The 13279-nt window shown below is 41.9% G+C and overlaps 1 protein-coding gene across 1 annotated transcript in view; it reads right to left on the reverse strand.

The window, feature by feature from the left end:
- The window catches only part of lgr4 (leucine-rich repeat containing G protein-coupled receptor 4), a 36524-nt gene that overhangs the window by 8014 nt on the left and 15231 nt on the right, over positions 1-13279 (reverse strand). The window contains exons 3-6 of the mRNA XM_068322824.1: positions 6232-6303; positions 5376-5447; positions 3336-3551; positions 439-510 (exon numbers count right to left, since the gene is read on the reverse strand). Coding sequence (XP_068178925.1) covers positions 439-510; positions 3336-3551; positions 5376-5447; positions 6232-6303 — 432 coding nt within the window. The remainder of the gene's footprint in view (positions 1-438; positions 511-3335; positions 3552-5375; positions 5448-6231; positions 6304-13279) is intronic.

The following is a 13279-nucleotide window of genomic DNA, read 5'->3' on the forward strand; positions in this document are numbered from 1 at the left end:
AGGTTCACCTGGTTACATAATCACTACACTGGGTTTTTTTTTCAAAGTGGTTTTTATTTATTGTAACGTCATATTTCACTGTAATCTCAGCTGTCTTTGTCCCACTTGAAAAGATATTTTAGGTAATAACGTAGACCCTTTTGTCTCTCTGTGTTGTACAGTAGTTGTTTGTTATTAGGTAGGGCTGTCACTAAAAGACTTTTCATGGCTGTGTGGAAACAGGAAGTGAACAGTGGGAGGACAGATTTGATAAGCATGATGTACTTTGCTCTATTTATCCTACTATTTATCCTAGGGCAATTAAAGGAGGAAGTGGACACAATGATGTCTGGTGGACTGGAGCAGAGGTGGGTGGGGCGGGGAGCTATTAGCACACACTAACTGAAGCACACACACTCCAGCTGATGCGCACACACGCCACTGTATTTGTGCACTTACAGCGTTTCCAGGTTCAAGAGTCCGGCGAAACAATCATCTCCTATCTCCTTGATTCTGTTATTGTGAAGATGCCTGAAGAAGCAAAAGCACATTTTTCACACATTTGTGACATTTTCAGACCACAACAGACATCGAGTTATCTTTGTTATCGATGACAAGATTTGTTCCAGTCTTGTTTTAGAGCTTAAATATCATGTCATCATCATTTCTGAACGTACAGAAGGAATGTGCAGAAGTCTTTCTTCTTCATTCTGAAGAAGTCTTTTGTCTTTTCTTCCTGATTATCCTGATATGTTTATATTCACCCTGCAGCAATACCTCTCAATATGTGTGTTTGTGTGTGTGTGCGTGTGTGTGTGTGTCTGCAAAAATGCAGCAGTGGGAAGCAGTGGTTTTGAAGCCATGACTTTGGCATTATGACCTCTGTCACTGTGAAACCATAATGGGTCAAGAAGTTGGCACCGGGGAGGGCGGAGTGGGTCCACATCCTAAATCATACCCTGTGTTAGGTTTTCTTTCTTTTAAAGACCTGAAGCTGGAGCTTGATACCAGAAACGTTCAGGAAGCTATTTCCTGAGGTAATAAAACAACTGCGACCCCTTAACTCCAAACCGGTGGAGACGCCCCCTACTGGTAACTGGAAAGAACGCAGCATCACGGTTCATTCTTCGTTGGCCTTGAGCTGTAGTTTTGAGACTGAAAAAATAAAATTAAAGTTCATCTCCAGTCTTTTTTTTTTTTTCATTTTACACTTTGAAGGGATTCATTCACACGACTCGAAAACAAGAAAGGCATCACAAAAACCGTCACACAGCAGCAAAACATTTGTATAGTTGGAATCCGACTAGACAAACATCCGCATGTTGTTGACATCCAACACCTTTCCACTTTCTCCTGCTACTCCCTCAGGACATTTCTGAAAACATGAGAATGTTCTCAGTGAGTGTGGTTAATTAAAGCTTAACAAAAGTACACCAGCAGGTTGTTCCTGCTGAGCTATTGAGTAAAACGACCTGCGATGATTGAATCAAATATTTTCCCAACTGTCCTGGGAAAGTTCAATTTACGGCTATTAAACTGCCAATCACTTACGGAAGCTTTTGGAATACGTCTCCTTAAGGGCTGAGCTGTCGATCAACAAATTGAAACAATTTATAACCTTGTAAATATTTTTATATTAACCCAGTGGCAGATAGTTAGGCTTCGACATGGCTAGGTTTCCATTCAAATGTTTGGATTTGTTTCATTTAGTCTTATATAGAGGTGGAATAAAATATCGTACTGTATTTATTCATCTTATTATAGGTTTCTTCTGCTTTCGCGGGTCCCGGGAGTTGCTCGAACCTATCTCAGTGGATTTATGGGCGAGAGGCGTGGACACTCCGAGCACATCAGTGCACTGCAGAGCCACACAAAAGACAAACAAGCACCGATGCACAAACTCACACCTATGGATAATTTGGAACCAACCAATCAACCTGACGCGCATGATTTTGGAGGTTGGAGGAAGCTGGAGAACCCAGAGACGCAGACATGGGGAGAACATTCAAAACTCCTCAAAGAGTAGGCGTCAAACCCAGAACCATCTTGCTGTGAGGCAACAGCGTTACCCACTGCGTAAATTAGCTTAAATAAGCAAAAAAAAATATGTGTGTAATAACCTGATAAATATCAGTTATAGTTATATTTTTCCCTGTAATTTAGAATGCCTGATTACTATTCAGTTGTCATGGTTACATTAAAATTAAGATAAATAAGAGGTTAAAATATATTAATTTACAGTTAAAATATGCACTTTAAACAATATTTTTCATTGCTCGTTAAATACTTTAAAACCGTTAAAAGTTGTGTAAAACGGTATTGATCTGTCCAATTAACTTCCAGTTCACCTGTGTGTGACAGGAAGTAGGAGGGCATAAAGCCGGCAATGATGCACAGGTGTTGGGGCGAGTGTGATGACAGCGAGTGTAGTGAGAGCAAGCGTGGAGCATTTAGACAACGAAAGTGTGGAGACTGACTCGAACGTGGATAAACTTTTGTTTGTTGGACTATTAACAGTTCGCCAGACAACACGCTTTTAACGTAGAAACTGAGTTGCTGACAGAGTGTGTCTGTAGTCTGCCAAACTGCCTTAGCTGTGTTAGCTTAGCTGCCGCCATCGAGGGAGACACAGATTCTTCAACCGCACGGATGTCGGAGGACGGATGTCGGAGCTGAGGGCTTCAGTGGATGTCGTGGTCGTACGTGCTGAGGGAGGCTGTGGAGGCCGCTACTCCTCAAGGTTCACGGATGCTGTGCTGGTGTAGACGATACACCTGAAGAGGATTTCTTTGCGGTAGGACGCTGATTGATTCCCACACGGAGGTACCATATACAGTATGAGCTCCAACAATAAAGCGCGCCAATGATTAAACAAACGCAAGCTTGCTAAAGTAACTTTAGAGAGTGCACACAAACTATATTAAGAACTAAGAATAATTAATATAAAACCCCGGGTATTTGTGTTTGTATTTATATTCTATTTTCTTTCTTTATTTTTCACATTATAGGGTTGGTGTTGGTATGTAAATTTTGTTGATATTTTTTCAAAACCGATATCAAGTCTTTGTGTGTTTTTGGCTCCTGGGTATGGTGTTTAGTGTAGCTTATATTATTATTATAAAGAGTTAAACTCTAAAAGTATTCCCGTTAGCCTCTACATATTTTTTAAGAAAGTGAGAATCATAACTCATCCTAGACAGCTAATTTACATGGAGATGGCTGAGAATGAATTTGAGTTTGCATAGGTTTTAGTCTTTCTTTATAGTTAAATAAAGGGCTTTCCATTTTACGAGCCGATGGTGAAAGGGTTACATGTGCTTAACAGACAATTTTAATAGTTTCTCAATGGAACTTACAGCACAACTAGACTGGTGAGATTTGCAAAGGCTTTGTCTGGTATGTACAAGATGCGGTTGAGCGCCAGCGTCAAAGCCTGAAGATTTGACTGATGCCTCAGAGAACTGATGGGGACCTCCGTCAGGTTGTTGTCGTCCAACCAGAGGTGGCGCAACTGCTGAAGGCCTTCGAAACTGTCATCTGGAACTGTGGTGATGTGGTTTGCATCCAGGCGACTATAGAACAGAGAGACCGTCATTTATTTCACTGTAACACAAGATTGTTAATTTCCAGCTGCCTTAAAGTTCAAAACTGAACACTCACTGGTCTGGTTTCGTGCAGTGCATTCTGGGTGTTGCATTCGTTTTTAGCAATTTTTTGTGTGTATTTTCTTGGGTTGGACACCAAAAATTTAAGAAAAATCTTTCATACTAGTCAGCCCAGTTTTATAATATTTCACCTCCAGCTGTGACATAATTTCTAAATCTTTGTGCTTGAGACAGCATCAGATTAAAATCCCTTACAGCTAGTGGATTTAAGTTGGCATTTATCTTAAGTTGTTCAAATAAAGATGTTAGCTTGAATACCTGTCCTCATACTTCTACCTCCGTACTTCCTTTCCTTCTCATGCAGCTGCTTTTCACTGTTAGCCCTTCAAGTTCATCTGAACGGAGATTTTCGTTCCTGCTGAGTGTTTAACTCGACTGTAAGTTATTGGCTCTGCTAGCTGTTAGTTTCCATCCAAACACGCCTGCCACGGGACGCTGCTGTTCCCCAGCTGCTACTTTTTGTTTATATTCATGCTGAGCAACCGGTCACTGATAGTAACTATAGTAACAGCATGAAAAGATGTGCTCCGTTGTGGATGCTGTCATTCCCAAACGCATCTTCATGCAGGGACAATGGGACGGCCGGCATATTCCACTGCACAAATAAACTGTCTCACATGTTTGCCGTTTCATGACCAGCCTGTATTAGCTCAATATTTTCATGCTGGAGATGTAAATAATATCGTATTACAGAGCAATACTTAAGTTTCATGCAGTGGATATTTTCCTCATTGATACTACGACCTGCTGAAGTTCTGATCAGACACTAGCTTGCTGATAGACGCTAAAAAAATAGGGAAATATTCTTTATTTAAGCAGTATTATGAACACACAAATGCTCCTTTCACTATCACCACACTGTTTTCTCCTGGGATCCTCCCTAACTGAGTGTCTCACCCTCCCTCAAAATTCCTCAAGTGTCTGGGCTGGAAGAAAAATAGTCTTGATTGACATTTAGCTTTCTAAGGCTTTATACAAACTAAGTCCTGGCCCTGCCAAAGCATATTACTTCAGCTGCAGACTTTAAAACTCCACAGAGAAAAGACATCTGTTAAATAGAAAGAAGAGAGGCAGAAAAAAAAGAAGAGGGGAAGGAAGGGACAAGGGGAGGGATATGGAGGGGTGATAATAGCTGAAAGCTGGATTTTCACCACGTCTCTCCAGCTGGATCTGTTCCTCCATTAGTCCCTGCCTCAAAACACACAGTGGTGGAGGGAGGTGGCACAAATAGAACCATGTACACATTATGGTCTCAATGAAACCAACACTTGGTATTTGGAGAAAAACAATGCGAGACCGAGGGCAAACGGAGCAGGAAATAGTGAGAGAGCTCAGACAGTTACAAGTAAACATGCGTAAACACACTAGCTCCTGAAAACTCAACCGATCCAATCCCGAAAGCTCGGTCACACATCTGCTGAAGACAACTGACCTACATTTTCTTTTGGACTACTGCTGGGCTTCACAAAACACCCCAGCAGGGGTAAAGTTTTGTGATAGGAGGTAAACCTCCGAATGACAAATCAAAGATGTCTTGCGTGAAGACTGGATATTTAAATTTGTATTCCATTTGGAGGCAGAGTAACATGACATCATAAGGCCATCTTTGAGTGGTACGGTCTTTATTGTGCAGGGACTGGGATAAACAATCAGAGATAAGGTTTTATAAATGGACAGAGAAAGATTAAGAGACACAGAGGGAGATAGAGATTGAGATGTCACATGACTTACAGAGACTGAAGAGAATGAAGGTTCTTCAGGGCGGTGCTGGGAACAGTCTTCAGCTGGTTATTCTGGAGCATCCTTTTGGTAAAATGGTAAACGGCACAATTTCAAGTCACAACACAACACTTTCTCATGATGCATCTAAAACAATAACACACAGATGCGTTCAGGATGTTCTTGAGGCTTCTAGAGGTCTGGTCTGTGTTTGGTTGTAACTGTGGATCTACACTGGTTGTGGTTTCAGGAGGCTTCCTGATTCTTTCTGGAAACAGATGTGACTGGTTCATGAAGAGCATATAAAACTGTATTTAAAGAGAAAAACCGCCCCAGAGCTGATGTGAACAGGGTTTGTTTAAGATGCATGTAGTTAAAGTAATTTAATAAGTTGTTACCTGTGTAGTTACAACTCTTAGTGTGAATAATTCACTTTATATCACAGTCGTCATGTTTGTGTTTTCAGTCCTGTAACCAAGACCTCACCGGTAGATCAACCGCACTTTGAACTTTTGGCCCAGAGCAGAATCAACAGTGCAGCGCTTTGTGTGGCACTCCGTGTGTTTGGGTTTGTGTAATCGCAATAGGGTGTGCTGCCCAATATAAATTATGCAGGACTAATTTTTACACAGGGCATGTATTGAATGATCTGTTTGACTTCTTCACTGCCGCAGATGGAGTTGGAGCAGGGATGGAAAACTACATTTCGTTGTACATTTCTGTGGGTCCGTTTACGGCGACTGCGCCGCAATGTTACTGCAAGCTGCAATATTTACTCTCAACCCCTGTATGTGGAAAACTTCACACTGTCAAGGCCACAACTGTGCATGTTCGTGTGTGTGCACAGTGGCGGTGGGTGCGTGCTTACAGGACTTTGAGTTGATGGAGTCCAGACAGGGCTTCGTGATGGACGAATGACAGGTCATTCCCGGCGAGTCGTCTGTGGTGAAAGAGTCAAAAAGTTAAACTTTTCACAAAGGGGTAAAAGTTAAAGGTGATGTTCTGCACGAACAGAACAGACTGCAAACCAGAGTGTATTTTTATTTCTGAGTCAAGCGTAACACTCCTAAAGGACGCCTTCGCACCTGGCATCTCGGTAGATTAGGTTTGAGCTCTGGTGCTGAACACGGGGCCCGGGGTGTCAAAGATGTGCCTGTGCTGGGGCCTCTCATCACGTCTAGTGTCACCCACAAGAGATTAGACCAGTTCCTGGATATCCCCAATTTAGATCCCTTTCCGAGTGTTCCACAACGACCGCTCAGTACTCTCCTCGGAGCGAGTGAAAAACTAAGTTGCCCTCTGGGAACGATAGACATTGCATGGCCTAGTAACATTTATCACTGTGCAGCTGTTTAAGTCCCGGTATGAATTATTTGAACCTGAAGGGACACCTCCCTTTCCTGTTAGGAACAGGAAGTGCAGAGGAAAGAGGGGTGTAAATAAGCATGGGACGGGCTAACTGGGACACACAGTGTGCTATGTGGCCCATGAGATTAGCAACAGATTTATCACTGAAATGTGAGTCAGGGCAGACCCGATACCCTGCAACAAGGGCAGCTGGGTGTGAGCCCCCTGAGAATCAAGGCTGACTGCGTCCAATGGCCCTATACCCTTCATGGGTCCAACTAGTCTAGGGTTATGTGCTACTAATTGTAGGCAGGAACATGAACATGTCTCAAATGCAAGAAATATATACGACCCAGGGCTGAAAGCAGACATCATACAGTTTACTTTCAATTTATAACATAGCTGGAAATGTGCATTCATGCTGATGGCCTATTTAAGCTCCCTATATGGATGTAAATAGTAACGTCCCTCCGTAGACTGTTCATCCTCTGACGCCTACAAACTGATTTACGTCAACGTCAATACAGCAGCAGGAAGAGACCAACAACTACGATGGTCGGAGGAGGTTTTGACAATGTAACTAGAAAATAAAAGCCATCATCAGGTACACTGAGGTGGATGGAGAGGTGTCCACTGTGATTTCCACTGGGACCCAATCAGGGTAGGTTGTGAATCTTGACTTATTTATTGCTGCTTGATTACTGAATTTTACAGCAGTGTCTTTGTCTGTGTCTGTATCAAAATTTGTGGGCATGATTGCTAGTGGCACAGTTAGGTTTGAAACGTAGGAACCTCTAGGCTTGTTTTAATTTTATAATTGTTGGTGTGCTTTTCTGCAAAAACCCAAATCAAGAGCTTAACGTAGGCATCAGGATGAACATTTTCAGATTTTCTCCACAAGTCAGGGCTGGGAATGGGGCAGGAATCTCTGGCTTGTACAGGGCTGCAGTAGCATAGCAACAAAGGTGTTGCTAGTCTATCCCGGATGTCTGTATTGCACTGACCAGTCTGTATGTCAAGACTTTGATATTCTTTGCCAAGCATGAAAACGAAATACAGGTACGGACTGGGAAAGGAAAATGATTTGTGAGTCAGACTTTCTGAAATTGCTGAGTTATGTCTGTCCTCTCAAGCACACCAATGCAATTAATGTGGGTAAACAAACATTTCAAAAAAGCGTATATATACTGTATAAATATACACATATCTAGAGGACCGGTGTTTGAAGGGGCAGTGGGATATCTAAAGCTTGGGATACAAAAACAAACATTCCTTACATTCAGATCCTCGATTTCCTTGAGTCGACACAGATCATAGCCAGCCATATCTAGCTGGGTCAACACAAGTCCAAGAGTAAAACACAAAGCATAAACCAGTGTACATGAGTGTTTGTTGGGAAGTGAACATTTTTGTTTTTGTTCCACATAAATAAACCAACAATAAGAAATTCCTGCACAATGACTTGCAAAATAATATTTACTACGACTTTTTGGTTGCTGGACCACCTCAATGAAGTTCTAGGCTTCATCAGGTTTTAATATTTATCGTTATATACAGTATACTAGGGGGAACCCGTGGATATTCCACGATAAAACAATAATATCAGACTTCATACCAAACATATGAAAAGAGTAAATACCTATCTTGTTCTATGGAGCTAACACTATACTGCTAAACAATACCCAAATGATGCTTGCCGAGCTTTTGCTGCAACACAACGTGAGACACGGTGATGTCATGTATGCAAGCGCATATTCCTTCTAGATTACTACCTGAACAGTGATTTCTACATTTTATTAGAACAATAAAAGTTGAAGTTTTTGATGATGTAACTTTCCAGAGTTGGAAACATCCTGTTGCGAGCGGAACCAAAACCAGCAGGACGTCCATTACGGTGTCAACGCCATCCTGACCTCCGTTGAGTCTGTACTCTGGTGGAGAGACTTTTCAAAATCTTCCGTACAGAATGAGATTTCAGTCGGGATTCAGCTCATCTTCATCAGAGGAGCATTAATAAACTCAACAGAGTCTGCAGCAGAAAACACAACTGGACGGTCTGATGATGTTTTCTTGTTGTTTTGGCCATAGATTGGTTGTTGATTGCGTATATGAGCGAGGCTGGAAGGAAACTAAAAAAACATGTGCAAAGCAAAGCTTTGATTTCATCCTTTTTAGTGGAGTTCAGCCCATTTTTTTGATGATGGTATGACAGCATTTAGAAAAGTTTTCGCCCCCTGCTGTTCGCAAACGGACGGACGCCACGAATATAAGAGTTTCCTTTTTGGCCGAAGTATTCATTGTGTAAACGACAATGCTTTTGGTATACCCCACTTTCATTGGCTCAGGCTAAGAAGTAAAGAAATTAATTGTAAGTGCAGCTATTTGAATGTTGCGTTCAGGAACCTGTGGGAGCTGCGAGTAGCAGCCCGTACTGTATTTTTACCTTTCGTAACTCGAAATTTCTTTTGTAACTAGTGGCAATATTTTCCTGTTGAGGCATTTATTTAAGTGCAACACATTTTGAGGAGACTGTATATACATTTTCAGTTTGTGCATTACTAATGTTATGTGCATAGGCTGAAATTAATTATTTATAAAAAGAACGATTGAAGAGTGTGTGTATCCACAAAGGAAAAGGGCTAACTCCGAAAATGAGTGATGACATACATAAAACACAACTTAAACAAGCTCGGAAGCCTCGGTTCCCTTGGGACAAAAAACATGTTGGAATGAAAACATGAGATCTTTGGAGTGATACGGAGGCTACAACCTTCTTTAAATTCAAATAAAAACAACCCTAAATGCCTTGATCCATCATGTTTTCTACATTTTACTTGATGTTCTTTCAATAACCTTATCTTGATCTTTTCTACAAAAACCTGAATGCCACTGAAATAGAAAAATATACAACCATCTATCTATTTGAGACCAATCAAAATCCTCAGCACTACGTTTGGATGGAGACCCGGCATGGACGCACAAAAATTTCAAGTACGTCTATGGCAGTGGTTCTTAACCTGTGTTTGATCGAACCCTAGGGGTTCGGTGAGTCGATCTCAGGGGTTTGGCGGAGACAGAGGTCAAGACAAAACACCCGACACGATGTGTTGGGTGTTTTTACCAAACATACACGAATCACTGTGTACGTTTCACACATCGTGTCAATTTGTGATGAAACGCCCCCCTTGGCCATCACTGGATGCAGGTGATCACGCTACATCGATTAGCCTACCTGTACTACAGAAGATTTTGCGCACTCAGTGGTCGATTTATGCCTGTCATGATGGTACGTCATCTGATTGCTTTCTTCATACTTTAATTCATAGTAACTATGTTGAGCAAAAAAAAGTGGTCGGACAAATGTGTGCAACGTGAATTTACATGTACTGTATAACGGAACTTAATGGGAGTCAGCGTTCTGCATCATTTGCATTGTCAAGTTGAGCAACTCTGGCCTCGCACTGGAAAAAATAAAGGAACACTTCCTTAAGATGGAAAACAACAGAAACAGACTTTGCTGTGAAAATCACATAAGAGCAGCACTTGCCAAGGTGAAGCCACGCATATCTGAACTGGTCTCTCAATAACAACAGCAGAAGTCACACTGATTTGCAGGTAGGTCATTTCATGTGAGTTCATGCACTGTCTTGGTTTTGTTCTTTGAAAAAGGTGACATTAATGCACAATTTATTAAATGCACCAAAATATACTGTATACTTATGTCTTAAATTTGAAAAAAACTTTTTTTTTTACGTAAGAAGGGTTCGGAGAGTGAGCATATGAAACCGGCAGGGTTCGGTACCTCCAAAAAGGTTAAGAACCACTGGTCTAGGGTCTCAATCCATCTCAGAAATGGAAAAAGACAGTCAACTGTCAAACAGCCAAGAAGAGGGAGTCTTAGAAAGGCTTGAAGCAATTGAGTGCTTTCAAACCACCACCTTCCAAATACTTGACAGGAGAGCACGTGAGTAAGATTTACTGCATTGCATTTATATCCATGTGAAAATAGTAGAAGAAAAACTGCTTTGAACCAATGTAAATTGAAATTTGGCCTTATATAATGTTATCATAATGAGATGGCTAAACATAATGACTGTCACTTCTAGTTTATTTGACTTTGAAACCAAAAGAAAAAATCTTTCCGAAAACGCAAGCTTTTTGTTGCGTTTACGCCTTCCATCCACTCGACAATGAAAACAGGACGAAAGATTTTGAGCCAAAGTGAAGTTTTTTTTAAAACGCTGCATCTGTGTGGTCGTGTGGATGCTGTATCCGCAACTTTTTCTATCTGCGACGAAAACCGCTATGACGTCATGCGTGTGACCAGTGTCTACATGTACACACAGAATGGAATGGAGTTAAAACCATCTATTTTCTGACATATAACGGCTCCACATTGAAGACCGTTGATAAACATGCTTGACAGTTGGATATTTGTCTGTTTCTTTATTTATGAGTCATAAAGTTTGTATATGTGTTTATTCATCCATTCATTCATGTTCCTCGCCTAAGAGGCCAACGCCAGTTCTGGGTCAGACCAGGATGCGCTGTCTGCTTGTGGGAGAACTGTGATGGAGGTCGTCCTTCAGGACTAACGGCGTGAATTTCCACATGTCCCGGTCCTGTCTCTTGTCGTTCTCAGAGTTCTTCTGCTTACAAACGCGTTGATCGAAGCACTTATGCAGTTACGTGTGGACAGAGATTTTTTGGAAAACGCTTATGTGCAGATGCAAATTTTTTTCTATGCGGGGTGAAAAAAGTTGCATTTTCACAAAGATCCAGCACCGTGTGGACATGGCCTGAGGAAACCTACTAACCCCCCCAGATCAAATCAACGAGATTCCCTCTTGGTTTCGCAACATGAGGACCTTCTCCTGCCCTTGCATCTATCAGCAAATTCAGTACATGTCTCCCCAGGCTTCAGTGAAGATAGAAGAATGCACTAAATCTCATTGCGGAAAGGCTAAATCCACTCGTTGTGCAGCACCACTTCCATAGGTCTACCTCTGACAAGTGCAAATTCATGGAGAGCCCTGCAGTGCTCTCTGTCAAGAAGAAGCAGAAAAAGGATTCACAAACTTTATCACTCAAATTACCATTAAAATTAATGAATTTTGCTGTACTGATCAATCTACTCTCTCAAGGCGTGGCTTGTCCACACTTTGCACACAAACAGGCAAAACCAAAGCAGAGGATACAGTTAGAGTGATCAGAGTACATTACATCAAACAAAAGCTTCTTCAAAGCCAAACATGGTCAAACATCAACCCCATAGAAATTCAGGAAAGGATAGCAGTGTAAAAAGTTTGGGGTACATGTCTCTACACACAACTTCAGGGTAGACGGGAACTTTGAAACCCACAAATATTTGAGTTGGAAACATCCCAAAAAAATGAAGCTTAAAGATCTGTTTAGCGGTAGTGGCACCACTACCAAACACACAGTAATGAGTCATCATTTTCACAATTGGAGACTAAGACCATCATATGTTTTAAGTCAAAAGCTTGAGTCTGGTATGTCCAGACTACCCCCGGGGCCAGTTTTTGATGGATGTGGATCACCGAGTTGATGCGGGCGCAGGATCGTAGTTTGAGGATTCTACAAACTGACTCAGATCTGTCCTTTCTTATGTCCAATGCTTAGCAGCTTAATGACTTCAATTCACCTTTACTGTTGGGAGCTGAACATAACGTTGCTGTCATGTGCTGGCACATGTTCAGAACGGGCATTGAGCTAGTTAGCATAATTTACTGTAGATAACAGTGCCAGTCAGTTGCAGCTTATTTCCATGAATATAAACAAACTGCAAAGCGAATACCTGTCCTCACATCACAGGAGCTTTGCGGCGCCTTTGGCAAAACAGAAAGAGGGAAGAGAAGATTGCGTGACTGTCAGAGGGAATATTCTTCCTCATCTCTCTGCTCCAATCCCGTATGTAGATGGCCTCCCTCCTTCCTTTCCTTAATCTCTTTTTCCGTCAACCCTTCTTCTCCCTGCTCTGCCCCCAGGGCCCATGCACTGGTTCACTGACAGTGTTGCAGCCCTACAGCAAAAAAGTCATCCACCAAAGTTCACTAAGACAACCCAGCAGATTTGTTCCCGGTGAAAAGGTTAAGCCAACACACTTACGAACCGCGGCCTCACAATCAATCAAAATACCTCCAGTCAAAAAAAAACCCTACAATCCAGCAACAATGGAATCCCATCCAGCGTGATCATTTCAGACAAGAAAGAAGCAGCAGAAAGACTGGGGTTTTTTAGCCTTGTTTCTATGGTAACCATTGTTTTGCCCCTTCCCTTCCTGCCTTGCATTCCTGCACACAATGTGATGAAAAGTAAATTGCCTTTTGACAAAAGCAGACTGGAGCGGTGTATGGAAAAGAAGAGGAGGTGAAGACTCGGTCGGTTGAAAGATGCACGAGAGCTGAAAAAACATGCCTCTGAAAAGGGCAAAGTGGAGCTGCAACCACTGAAGTCTGTTCTCTCTCTGGTCATTTTGTTTTCTCAGTGCTGCACGTTACCTGATATCAGGTAGACAGATTTTATCTCCGACTTCCAGCAGCGCCGAG

This window comes from Antennarius striatus, chromosome 1, assembly GCF_040054535.1.
Source record: "Antennarius striatus isolate MH-2024 chromosome 1, ASM4005453v1, whole genome shotgun sequence".
In the NCBI taxonomy this organism is placed as follows: Eukaryota; Metazoa; Chordata; class Actinopteri; order Lophiiformes; family Antennariidae; genus Antennarius; species Antennarius striatus.